We start from the raw sequence: 12354 nt of genomic DNA, 5'->3' as shown, positions 1-12354 counted from the left end.
TTTTCTGGAAGGCTGAGGATATAGTTCAGTGGTAGAACGCTTGGCTAGCAGGCACGAGGCCCTGGGTTCAATCCCCAGTACCACCAGAAAAAAAAAAAAAAAGTTACTGCAGAGGCTATGTCTGCCAAAGAAGCTGCTGCTGCCACATTTCTAGAAGAACTCAAATTGATTTAAGGAGTAAGGCCACCACAGCAAGTCTTCAATTTTGATGAAACTGGGATCTTCTAGGAAAAAAATGCCTAATAGTCTGTATTGATAAAAGTGCAAAAGCAGAATCAGGGTAATAAAATATAGGACACAATATTATGTGACAATGCAACAGACCATATGACAAAGCCAGTAGTGTACAAAATCCACATGCTGACAAACATGAAAACAAAAATTCTATTTGTGTATGTGTGTGTGTGTGTGTCGGGGGAATCCCAGGGCCTTATGCCAGTATTATCCCTTCTACCCCTGTGAGATTTCATATCTAAAAGCTTCCAGCAACAACCAGCATAAGCAGGCAAGTGCTCTACCACTGATCTATATTCTCAGTCTCAAAAATTCTATTTTGAGAGAGACTACATTCACATAGGTTTGAAATAGTTTTATTAATTTGTCTTAGTTTTAATCTTTCAATGTGCCTAATTTATAAATTAAAATTTATCATAGGCATATACATATAGGAAAAAGCATGTGTGTGTGGTGTTGGGGCTGTGGTATGATCCACGGTTTCAGGCACCACTGGGGGGTCTCATCCCCTGAGAATGGGGACACCTGTACATGTGTCATCTATCTGTCAGAGGTAGTCAGGGAGACCCACCATAAGAAAACAAAAACAGCAAGCCATTCCTTGCTCCCTGCACTCACTCAGCAATCCATGTCATTTTGTGTCACTCACTAATTCAGGCATGAATTTAAAAATGCAAGACCCCTTTCATTGCCACAGGTTCACTTCATAGCCAAAAATGACTGATTTCTCTGATTCAAACTCAAAAAGCCTTCTTGCCTTCTGTCTCTACAAGTAACAAATTCACTTTCTTAAGGAAAGACAAATCATTAAATACCCAGTAATAAATGCAAATTGTTGCTGCTGAATCAAACCATGTATGTAATGCTTGCCCGGTTAAATAAACATCAAACTTGGGAGTCTTACAAATTGAAAAGGATGGAGGTAAATGCTGTTATTTAAAAAGATTACCATTCTTAGAAAGTGAAATAATAAGAGTAAGAAGCAGCATCAGAAAGCACTAAGACCGGGCTGGGATGTGGCTCAAGCGGTAGCACGCTTGCCTGGCATGCGTGCGGCCCGGGTTCGATCCTCAGCACCACATACAAACAAAGATGTTGTGTCCGCCAAATACTAAAAAATAAATATTAAAAAATTCTCTCTCTCTCTACCCCTCTCTCTCTCACTCTCTCTTTAAAAAAAAAAAAAAAAAAAAAAGCACTAAGACCAAGAGATGGGGCGACAGCCACCCCAAACACTTGGACTCCTTTCCACAGATCTCACCTCGAGAAAACATAATTATGAAAACCCTCAAAAGTCAAGTTGTTCCACATGAAGTCCTATTAAAGTTGAAAGTGGAGATTATATATATATTTCCCTTTGCTAATACCAGAATTATATTCATGGTTAAGGTCTCTTGGCCTAGGCCAAAAACTGAGCAACTAGCTGCCAATGTTTGACACATAGGACCATTTCCTTTTTCGTTAATGGGCCATCAACTCCTGCATAGGGTAGTCTTGCCTTCACTAATGTTACACAATCCATTTACTTCCTCTACATTAGTGACTTCAAATGCACCTTGGGGAGATACTGCAGAATAGCAAATATGGAGCCAGGCCAACTTGATGCTTGCAAAGACATAAGAAAAGAGGTAGCATCTAGAAAAAGTTAAAAAAAAAAAAAGCCTAGCAGGCATGTGTGTGGAGGGGAGTATGGGGAGATGGGACCCATCCTCTGTCAATTTGCTGAGGCAGACGGGCCCTGCTGTGAGAGCTGCCCCCTCCTGGGAAAAAAGCCAGTAGGTTGCCTCCTCTCTCCACGGTTACATATTAAGCCTGCAACTGTTTACGTTCAATCTCAGATACATTCTGTTCACCAGCTTCAGAGTTCCAAGTGCAGGTGCCCTCAGTTAATCATCCCAGCTCACTCCAGAGTCATTTCCAGCAGTGAAGGATGTTCCAGGCAGCCAGGCAGCCAGGCAGCCAGCCAGAGGAAATTTTTTTTTTTTTTTTAATTTGCACCATTCTGGTCCCTAGAGACAGGTTTTAAAAGTTTGTTTTTTGTTTAAAGTACTTTCTTCAAATATAAGGATAAAAGTCATAGGACAAATATAGAACTTTGAATTGGACAAAGAAAGACTGAATGAGAAATAAACAAACTTCTGGAGGTGGTCAGGTGGGGTAGGTCCAGAGAGTGACAAATGGACAGAACAACAGGTTCAACATACCTTGAGGAAAGATAATATTGAAAAGGCATTGAAGGTTAACATCTGGGACAAGAAAACCAACCTCAAGTTTCTTTTGAAAAAGCTATTTACTTTTTTCCAAATATGTCTTACAGACAAGGGGTAATATGAGTCAAAAACATTCTATAGATGAAAAATTTTTATAGATGTTGGGAATAATTATAATAGAAGTAAAAGCTCACATTTATTTAGATGTGGCTATATTCCATGGGAAAAATTTTAGCATCCAAAGTGCAAAGACAAAAATGACTGTGTTTTTTCTTGCCACATGAAATATTGACAGTCTTCCCTACAGCCTCATCTTATTTGTTAGCTGGGATGACAAACAGCATACTAACCTTTAGAAATAGGAATCTACTGGACAAAAGGTGGGAGGGTGAGGCATCAGAATGAATTCAACTTTAAAACAACAAACTGGCTATGACCCCAATAAAACCCAAAGTCCAGCAAGTCGCCCATCAGAGATAAAAAGAAGTATCACATTCACAAGGTTGTGTCACTTCTCAAGACCTTAAGAACTAATCAATCCAAATTAAAGCTATGCATACTCCCATGACTAGTTCTGTCCTCAACCTATCCTATTTATGAAGGTTCCATGCTATAGTTTAATTCATAATGGGAAAAGGGAAATTGCAGGTTCTGAGAAGGAACCATCCTAAATTCTCTGACTAATCTTTTCTTTACCCTGTCCCGTCACTTCCTACCCATACCAAAGAGGCAGGGTTTCTGTCATTGTCTCATGGAGATGAGTTAAATAACACTAGAGAAAAGTCATTCCAGGAGCAGCATTTGGCTTCAAGCCAAAGGGATGCCTCCTGACCCCAAAAGAACCACAATTCCATATTTCTCCTTCAACCCCTATAGGGATCTCCCATCTGAAAGCTCCCAACAACAACCAGCACAAGGGGCTGATAAAATGTTACTGGAGGAGAAGAAGGAGATATATATATATATATATATATAGTTTTAATAAAACCCTCATGCACAATTAAACTTGATTAAAAGCCTGGAGAATGCTAAAAGTAGTACAGGAGGCTGCAGAGCAGAGAGTACAGGTGTGCCCTTTCCTGCAGTTGGTAAATGCTGGGAAGTAACAGGCAGACGTGACTTCACTTGAGCATTGGAGAAGCAAAAAAGTTGCCTTGTCGTCCTAGGTTGGTGGCAGACTTGCTTTTGCTCCCAAATCTACACATAGACACACATATTAAAAAAAAAAAAAAAGAGAGAGAGTGAAAGAAAGAAAAAAGTATTCTATATAAAACAATGAACAACCAACCATAATGTTATATAATCAACTAAAAATAGGAAATCCTAGACAACTATTTTGTTAGCTACTCTTAGTCACCTGAAATGAGAGGGGAATTAATTAATAATCTTTAGACCCTTCTCTTAAGAAGGTAGTCCTATAGCTCTAATTTTACTTTTAAAATATAGTTGCTAGCTTAAGATCTGATTTGATTTTTCTTTCAATATATTTGATATTCCAGAAGAGAAGTCTAAAGAAGGAGTCATCTCTAATTTATTAAGAAGGCCAATTCTGCATACCTGGGAGTGTTCTTGGTGAGGGTAGAGCGGACTCTTTGGGATAGGGAGCTGGATGAAGGAGTCTTGAGAAGCTGGTGCTCAGGAGTAGTCACGGGCCCCAGTAAGCTCACTTCAAAAGAAGAATTCAGACATATTTTTAAAAGAGAAAAAAGAAAGCACCCTTAAAGATGGCCAGTTTTAAGCTGACTGCCTTCTGAAGCACTTAAGAGCTAAGGTTAGGCACCAAGCAAAGTACCACATCATTTTTGTCATAATTTTTTGTAACACATAGGTATATCTTTTGAACTATGAAGGCAACTATTCAATAAATAGCTGGCATTCACTGCCTGAGTTAGATCATTCTCAAACTCTAAACTTCACACAAACACCTGGATATTTGGTTTTTACTTATACTAGAAGAAATAATATGCTTTCTTAAAAAGAAACTTGCAATAATGGAAAAAAAAAAAAAAAACAGATATCTAATGCCAGTGGGGTTGGAATGAAATCACCCTATTCATATAAAACTGTTGATAGCAATATAAACTGATAAAAGCCTTAAAAAAAATCAAGTTTTAGGGGCTGGCGTTGTGGCTCCATGTAAAGCACTTGACTTGCCTGGCATGTGTGAGGCATTGGGTTCGACCCTCTGCACCACATAAAAATAAATAAAAAGGTATTGTGTCCATCTACAACTAAAAAAGAAAGAAAGAAATCAAGTTGGGAGATAGGCATGATGGCACATGCCTATTAACCCAGCAACTCTGGAGACTAAGGCAGGAGGATCACAAGTTCAAAGCCAGCCTCAGTCATTTAGCGAGGCCCTGAGCAACTCAGTGAGACCCTGTCTCTAATAAAACATAAAAAAGGGCTGAGGATGTGACTTGGTGGTTAAGCACCCCTGGGTTCAATCCCCGTTACCAAAAAAGAAAGAAATCAAGTTGGTAAAACATCAAAAAACATAAAAAATGTTATCAAACCTTTTAATTCAGTAACCCCCACTTATGGGAATTTATCATTAGGGTATATGTATATGTTGGCTGCAGTATTATTTGTAACCATGAAAAATAATGTCACTATCTACCACAATGTGTGAGTTGCTGGCCTCAGCAGCTTAGTGAGATTTTTTTTAAAAAATATTTATTTTTTAGTTATAGGTAGACACTGTGTGTGTGTGTGTGTGTGTGTATTTTTTTTAATGTGTTACTGAGGATCAAACCCAGTGCCTCACACATGCTAGGCAAGCGCTCTACCTCTGAGCCACAACCCCAGCCCCTTGTGAGACTCTTTTTTAAAAATTAAAAAGGGCTGGGAGTATGGCTGAGTGGTAAACCACTGCTGAGTTAAATCTTTAGTACCAAAAAAACGATAAATAAATAAAAGTACACAACTCACAATATGCTCACAAAATTATCACAATATGCTATGTGATATAGGAACAAATTGTCTCTAAGCTATTATTATATCTACATTAAAAATATATATTCAAGGGCTGGGGATGTGGCTCAAGAGGTAACGCGCTCGCCTGGGATGCACGGGACGCTGGGTTCGATCCTCAGCACCACATAAAAATAAAATAAAGATGTTGTGGGGCTGGGGATGTGGCTCAAGCGGTAGTGCGCTCGCCTGGCATGCGTGCAGCCCGGGTTCGATCCTCAGCACCACATACAAACAAAGATGTTTGGTGCGCCGAAAACTAAAAAATAAATAAATATTAAAATTCTCTCTCTCTTTAAAAAAAAAAGCTTAGGACATACAAAAAAAAAGCAGAATACCTCGATTCTTGGAATACTAGGATACCAGCTATGGCCCCCTTCCCCCTCCTGAGAGAAATCTATGTTACCCCCTTTAAAAAAAAAAAAAAAAAGATGTTGTGTCCACCGAAAACTGAAAAAAAATATAAAATAAATTAATTAATTAGTTTAAAAAAAAATATATATATATATATATTCAAGAGCTGGGGTTGTGGCTCAGCTGTAGAGTGCTCGCCTTGCACGTGCAAGACCCTGGGTTCGATCCTCAGCACCACATACAAAAATAAACAAGTGAAATAAAGATGTTGTGTCCAACTACAACTAAAAAATTTAAAAAAAAAATTATATATATATATATATATATATATATTTTTTTTTTTTTTTTTTCAAGCCAGGCACAGTGGTGCACGCCTGAAATCCCACTGGCTTGGAAGGCTGAGGCAGGAGGATCGCAAATTCAAAGCCAGCCTCAGCAATGTAGCAAGGTATTAACTCAGGGTACTCTGTCTCTGGATAAAATATTAAAAAAGGGTTGGAGATGTAACTCAGGGGTTAAGCACCCCTGGGTTCAATCCTCGGTTACAGCAAACGAACATACACACACACACACACACACACACACACATATATATATATATACACACATACATATATATGGGGGGAGTACATGGAAAAGTAAAAAAGATGGTACCAGTTTTCCTTTAATGTTAGAATTTTCAATATAAATTTAATTTTTATTGAATAGGAATTTCAGTTATAGTAAAGACAGAGAAGAGAGAACATGACCAAAACTAAAGAGAAGCAAGTTGTTGAAGAAACACAATTTAGGCCTGACCTTTAATATCTGGTGTCTGTGGTGTTGAAAAGGCATTTGAGTTTTCAATAACATGCAGGGGATCAATGTTCTCTTGCTCCACCATCATGAACTGACTCCAGTATTCCAGGGGCAGTGAAAGCAGGCGTTCTACCACCTAGAAGTTACCAAATATGTTTTCAAACTTCCGAAAGCTTAAAGAGCTTACTTGTCATTATCCTCTCATGTATCGTATTGCATAAGTTCATACATTTTATATGAACATACACACATAAACACAAATCTATACATACACCTGTGCCTACCTTGGGTTGACGCTTGATGTCCTGTAACATTGTCACTGGGTCTGGATTGGGCACAGCATGGGCAACAATTGTAGGACCAAAGACTTTAGCCAGATTGGTAACATCCATTTTAGTGTTTGGACTCTGAGCCACTCTAATCAAAATGAGTATTAGGTTAGGTAACTTGCTCATCCACTTAAATGCAGACCAAAATATAAATTCTACAAGAAAACAATTCACCTCTCACACTCCCTAACACCCAACCCACATTATATTCTCCTTGAAAAATTCCCTAATTCCCAGAACAAGTTTCTGCTGTACTAACCTCTGCAAGTGAATCATGAGGAAGGCTAATGTGTCCCTGTTGGCCTGGGGTAGTTCACCAACAGCCTGGTACATGGCAGCTATGCTGTTATCTTCATCTGTGATTTCTATAAATGAAAAGAAAGCACCTAGAGGCCTGGACTTCTTTCCCTTGACAGCGGGCCTCCAGGTTATCGACCACAAAGTCTCATCTATACAGTAAGCTTCTGAAACTTCTGATTAGGTTCATGACTGCATCAGACTCTTCTTTCATTAAAAAGCAGGACACTGGCCAACAGCTCAATATTAGAAGTCAGAGCATTTTAAAAATCACCCTTGCAGTTAGGGAAAGTAGTTGGCAAGCCATGCTAGGAAGACAGACCTAAAACCACAGTGACAATTACCAAGAAGGTACTCATGAATTCATAAGACATATTTAAGGGCCTACTACGTATGTACCAGGTTATCTTCTAAGTGTTAAGGATAAAGCAAAGAAAGTCCTTACTCATGGAAGACCCATTCTAATGGAAGAGTTAGTCAAATAACAAATACATTTCAGGTTGTGATACCTGTAGCAAAGATGGCAGACAAGAAGTTAGAAAGTAATGGGAGCTGTTACTTGAGACTAGTGGTCAGGAAAGGTGTTTCTAAGCATAATACATCTGAAGAGAGACTTCAGATGAAATAAAGGGGCAAACCACATACTTATCTAGAAAGTAGTCAAGGCTGAAACAACAAATGTGATGGACTTGAGGTGGGGAGCAAGCTTAGTACATTCTAAGATGTGCAAAAATTCAACCATCCAAAATGGTGTTGGAGACATAACTAGAAGCCAAATGCTTCTAGTTAAGGAGGGCCTTTTGGGCTGTGTTAAAGACTATCGACTTCATTTTGAAGTAATGGGAAGCCAATGGAGGAAAATGAGAACAAAGGGATATCATCTAACTTAAATTTTAAAAGGACTACTCTATACTCTAGCTCATGTGTAAAGATCAGACAGTACCAGGCAAGAGTAGAAACAGGACAATCAAATAGCAGGTTCTTATCATATTCCAGGGGAAGAGTATGACAAAAGGGATAGTAGCACTTCTAATACCACTCTTGATATCAGGAAAATGAATCAAGATGGTTCCAATTTCTAAAGGACAACCTGACACTTGAACAAAAAATAAGAGCAATGACAAAGGCAAAACAAACAAACAACAACAACAAAACCTATTAATACCCTATACAGAAAGGAAGAGGGGACAATCGTAGGGAATACGTACATGGTTATTCAAACTATCATGAGTATCTACTATGTTTCAGGCCCTGTACTAGGTCAAGGATAAAACAGTAAAAAAGCCCAGTTCTGGTGGAACTCACATTCAGGTGTTAATATATGTATGCACATACCTGCTGCTTCCATAAAGGCTTTGTTTAGCCTAAAGGTTAGAAGGGGTTCTTTGAGGTTTCGAAGGAAGTCTTTTAGAAGGCTACAGATGGCATGGATATCATCCACTTTGCTGAGAAGGGGTACGGTTTTCACTCTGAGGAATTTCTCTTTCAGCTCTTTTACTGTCCGATCACAGCCTGAGATCCTATACAAGCCAGTCTATTCTCAAGATGAAAATTTTATGTAAGAATCTCCTAATTATTAACACAAACAATAAATTCATCCTGTTCTAGGGTTCACTCTTACCTCAGTTAGCCCTCTCTGCTCAATTTCATTTACACAGTGGACAACAATAGAGGGAATCATTGGAGAAGTTTGGGATACAAAATCAGCCAGCATTCCCTAAAAAAAAGAGCTTCCAATTATTATTTACACCATTTAGACCAACAGAGGAGAACTATGCATCTAAGAACCATTTCTATTCTACTGTCATATAGAATGCATAACTAACTAGAAATAATGCTAAATCTGGGATACATGTCAGCTTTTTAAATTCCTTTTCTCAAAAAAAACATATTAAAACAGATTCTCAATTATTTTTTCTACCTCCAAACTAAGACTGATTTATGATCATATATACCATACTCTTGCATCAACAAATAATAAGACCACCAGCTATGACTGTCTCCATCTCTTCTCAAGGGCAGCAGAAAGCAAGCAATAATGAGATTATAGGTATGGTCTTTATTATTTTGAAAAAGAAAATCTTTTTACATTTTAATCATTCTTAGCAAAAAAATTATTTAGTACAATTCATAGCTGATCATGATATAAACTCACTGTATAGGGGAGAACTCCATGATTACAGAAATACCATAAAAAACCCATAAGCACTCATAAGAACTATTAAGATTAAGAGAACAATAACATTTGATTTTCTGGGAGGTGGGTGTCAGTGTTGTTATTTTGCTTTAACTCTTACTAATATTGTTATATAATCAATTTCTAAACAATTTACTGGTAAAGGTGGGGAGGAGGTGATAAGAGAATTAGTAAATCAAGAATGGATTTGTGTAGCCGGTACAGTGGCACACGCCTATAATTCAGTGGCTCAGGAGGCTGAGGCAGGAAGACTGCAAGTTCAAAGCCTCAGCAACTTAGCAGAGATTCTAAGCAACTCAGCAAGATCCTGTCTCTAAAAAAAGTCTGGGGATGTAGCTCAATGGTTAAGCACCTCTGAGTTCAATCCCCAGCACCCAAAAACTTTTAAAAAATTAAATGGACTTGAGTTAGTAATCATAAAAGAAAACTGATAGAGTCAGTAGTCACATTAATCTGCATACTTTTTTTTTGGGGGGGGGGGGTACCAGGGACTGAATCCAGGGGAAACTTACCACTGAGCTATATCCCCAATCCTTTTTATTTATTTTTTTAAATTTTGAAACAGGTTCTTGTTAAGTTGCTTAGGGCCTAAGTTGCTGAAGCTGGCCTTGAACTTGTGATCCTCCTGCCTCAGCAACCTGAGTCACTGGGATAACAGGCATGTGCCACTGAACCAAGCATTGACCTGTATACTTTCGTTTATGTCTGAAATTTTCCAAAATAGGATAGGATGGAAATAGAGTATAAAGTAAGGAAGAGGAGGAAGAAAAAAGGAGAGGGAGTAAGGAAAGAGGAGTAAAGAGGGGAGGGAAAAGGAGTTTGTTTTAAAAAGGTTATTGAACAGGCAAACCCAATAGAACTTTGCTACAAGTTAACATTTTACAATTTCTATTCATTGTTCATGGAGGAAAATGTATTCGGCATCCATAATTTTAGAACAAAAACCGAAATTAAGCCTTTGAAAGGCTAACAAAGCCACTTAAGTCATACCTCTCCAATCTTGACAGGTGTTCCTATCAGAGTAGGAATGCAGGGAAGGGGACAACGGTCTCGACATTCTGGATGAGAAACCACACGACAATCTCGACACTTCAGAGACAGCTTGCCAAATTTTATCCGTTTCCCACATGGAACACAGGATTCAGGTTTAATAACCTAAGGATAAAACAGAACAAAAAAAAAAAAACAGGGTGGTATGAATTACAAAATTATCTTCATTGTCACCAATATCTATTGAACACTTATTATGTGCCAAACATCCTTCTAAGGTCCTTATACACGCTTTTTATGCAATTTTCCAATAAAGCAGGTTTGTTTTCTTCATTTTAAGATAAGGAAACAGAAACAAAAGGAGGTTAAGTAACTTGCCTGAAGCTATCCACCTGGAAGACAGCAGTGTATAGTAGTGGAAAGAACTTGTCTCTTGACAACCTGTCAGAAAACCTGGATGCTAAATCTGCCACTATCATATGGCTCAAACAAGTCAATTAACTCCTGTAAGGCTTGGTTGGTTTGCTTGGATTTTTATGAGGAAACCAAATGGTATAAAGTTAAAACATTTTGAAAACCTGCTATGTTTTCAATATGGCATATGACTATAACCTCAGACTCAGGAGGCTAAGACAGGAGATCGCAAGGCCAGCCTCAGCACTTTAAGCTCTAAGCAATTTAGTGAGAATCTGTCTCAAAAAAATAAAAAGAACTGGGGATACAGCTCAGTAGTAAAGCATTCCTGGGTTCAATCCCTTGAACAGAAAAAGATGCCACATTCAAGTACAAAATTTAAGCATGTATTACTAAAAGTACAATTATTTCTAAAAAGTTGTTTTAATACAAGCCTCCATAATCAGGAGTTACCCCTGGAGATTGAGATTGGAAAGAGGAAAGGAATTTGAAATTTAACTTTATAACACTAAAGTGTTTATATTTATTCCAGTACATATTACTTTTTCAATTAAAATATTAAGAGTCCTGAAAGAAAATGAAGCAATCACAGATCTACCGTCTTAGAGACAAAGTCATGCAGGCGCATCCCTCCGTTACTCTGTGGTGTGCCTGAACTCTCATTCTCGGTTCTTGGCTCCAGAGGTCTACTGCTCAGGGTGGAGTCACTGTTCCAAGGTTGTAAAGTACCTAGAAAACAAGCAAATTTAAACTTCAGCTTAAAAATTTGAATTTTAGCCCCACTTTTAATTTAACTGATAAACAGTAATCTGTAAGCATAACCAAAAGTGAATTCCAACAGCTCTGCCAAAGAAAAAGTTTCAAGAAAAACTAAGTTACATACAATGGCACAGATGAGGATAGCAACCTGAAGGTAAAGCATGACACAAACACATCTCTGGTTCTCAGTAGACATCAAAAAGAAACTACCCACTACAACCAACCCCTATCTCCAGGGTTCTAAGCAAACAACTCTCTCATGATCAGAGGAGTAGAGGTAAGGGAACAGAGGGAAGGAGAAAGGAAGGGATAGGGGACGTGCTGGGACTGAATTAGAGCAGATTATATTCTATACTTATATAATTATGTCAAAACAAATCCTAAGGGTCCGGGGTTGTGGCTTAGTGGTAGATCACTTGCCTAGCATGCGTGAGGCACTGGGTTCGATCCCCAGCACCATCTAAAAATAAAAATAAATAAAGGTATTGTGTCCATCTACAACTAAAAATTAAATAAATAAATAAAGACTCCTAGGCCCGGTGCAGTGACGCACATCTGTAAATCCCAGCAGCTCGGGAGGCTGAGAGAGGAGGATCGTGAGTTCAAAGCCAGCCTCAGCAAATGCAAGGCACTAAGCAACTCAATGAGACCCTGTCTCTAAATAAAATATAAAATAGGGCTGGGGATGTGGCTCAATGGTTCAGTATCCCGAGTTCAATCCCTGGTACCCACCCCCCACCCCCCAAAAAAGAATCCTAATATTATGCATAACTAAAATGAACTAATAAAAAAAAAAAAA

General features: G+C 38.4%; 1 protein-coding gene across 4 annotated transcripts in view; it reads right to left on the bottom strand.

Moving 5' to 3' along the window:
* Positions 1-2505: 2505 nt before the first annotated feature.
* The window catches only part of Racgap1 (Rac GTPase activating protein 1), a 30757-nt gene continuing 20908 nt past the window's right edge, over positions 2506-12354 (bottom strand). For all 4 annotated transcript variants that reach the window (XM_071609861.1, XM_071609862.1, XM_071609863.1 and 1 more), the window contains 9 exons: positions 11395-11525; positions 10383-10547; positions 8817-8912; positions 8531-8729; positions 7158-7263; positions 6854-6986; positions 6570-6705; positions 4002-4110; positions 2506-3641 (listed from right to left, as the gene is read on the bottom strand). In XM_071609861.1, coding sequence (XP_071465962.1) covers positions 3566-3641; positions 4002-4110; positions 6570-6705; positions 6854-6986; positions 7158-7263; positions 8531-8729; positions 8817-8912; positions 10383-10547; positions 11395-11525 — 1151 coding nt within the window. In that variant the 3' untranslated portion in view covers positions 2506-3565. The remainder of the gene's footprint in view (positions 3642-4001; positions 4111-6569; positions 6706-6853; positions 6987-7157; positions 7264-8530; positions 8730-8816; positions 8913-10382; positions 10548-11394; positions 11526-12354) is intronic.

The sequence above is a fragment of the Marmota flaviventris genome, chromosome 3, assembly GCF_047511675.1.
Source record: "Marmota flaviventris isolate mMarFla1 chromosome 3, mMarFla1.hap1, whole genome shotgun sequence".
Taxonomy (NCBI): domain Eukaryota; kingdom Metazoa; phylum Chordata; class Mammalia; order Rodentia; family Sciuridae; genus Marmota; species Marmota flaviventris.
This window is presented reverse-complemented; position numbering and strand designations above follow the sequence as displayed.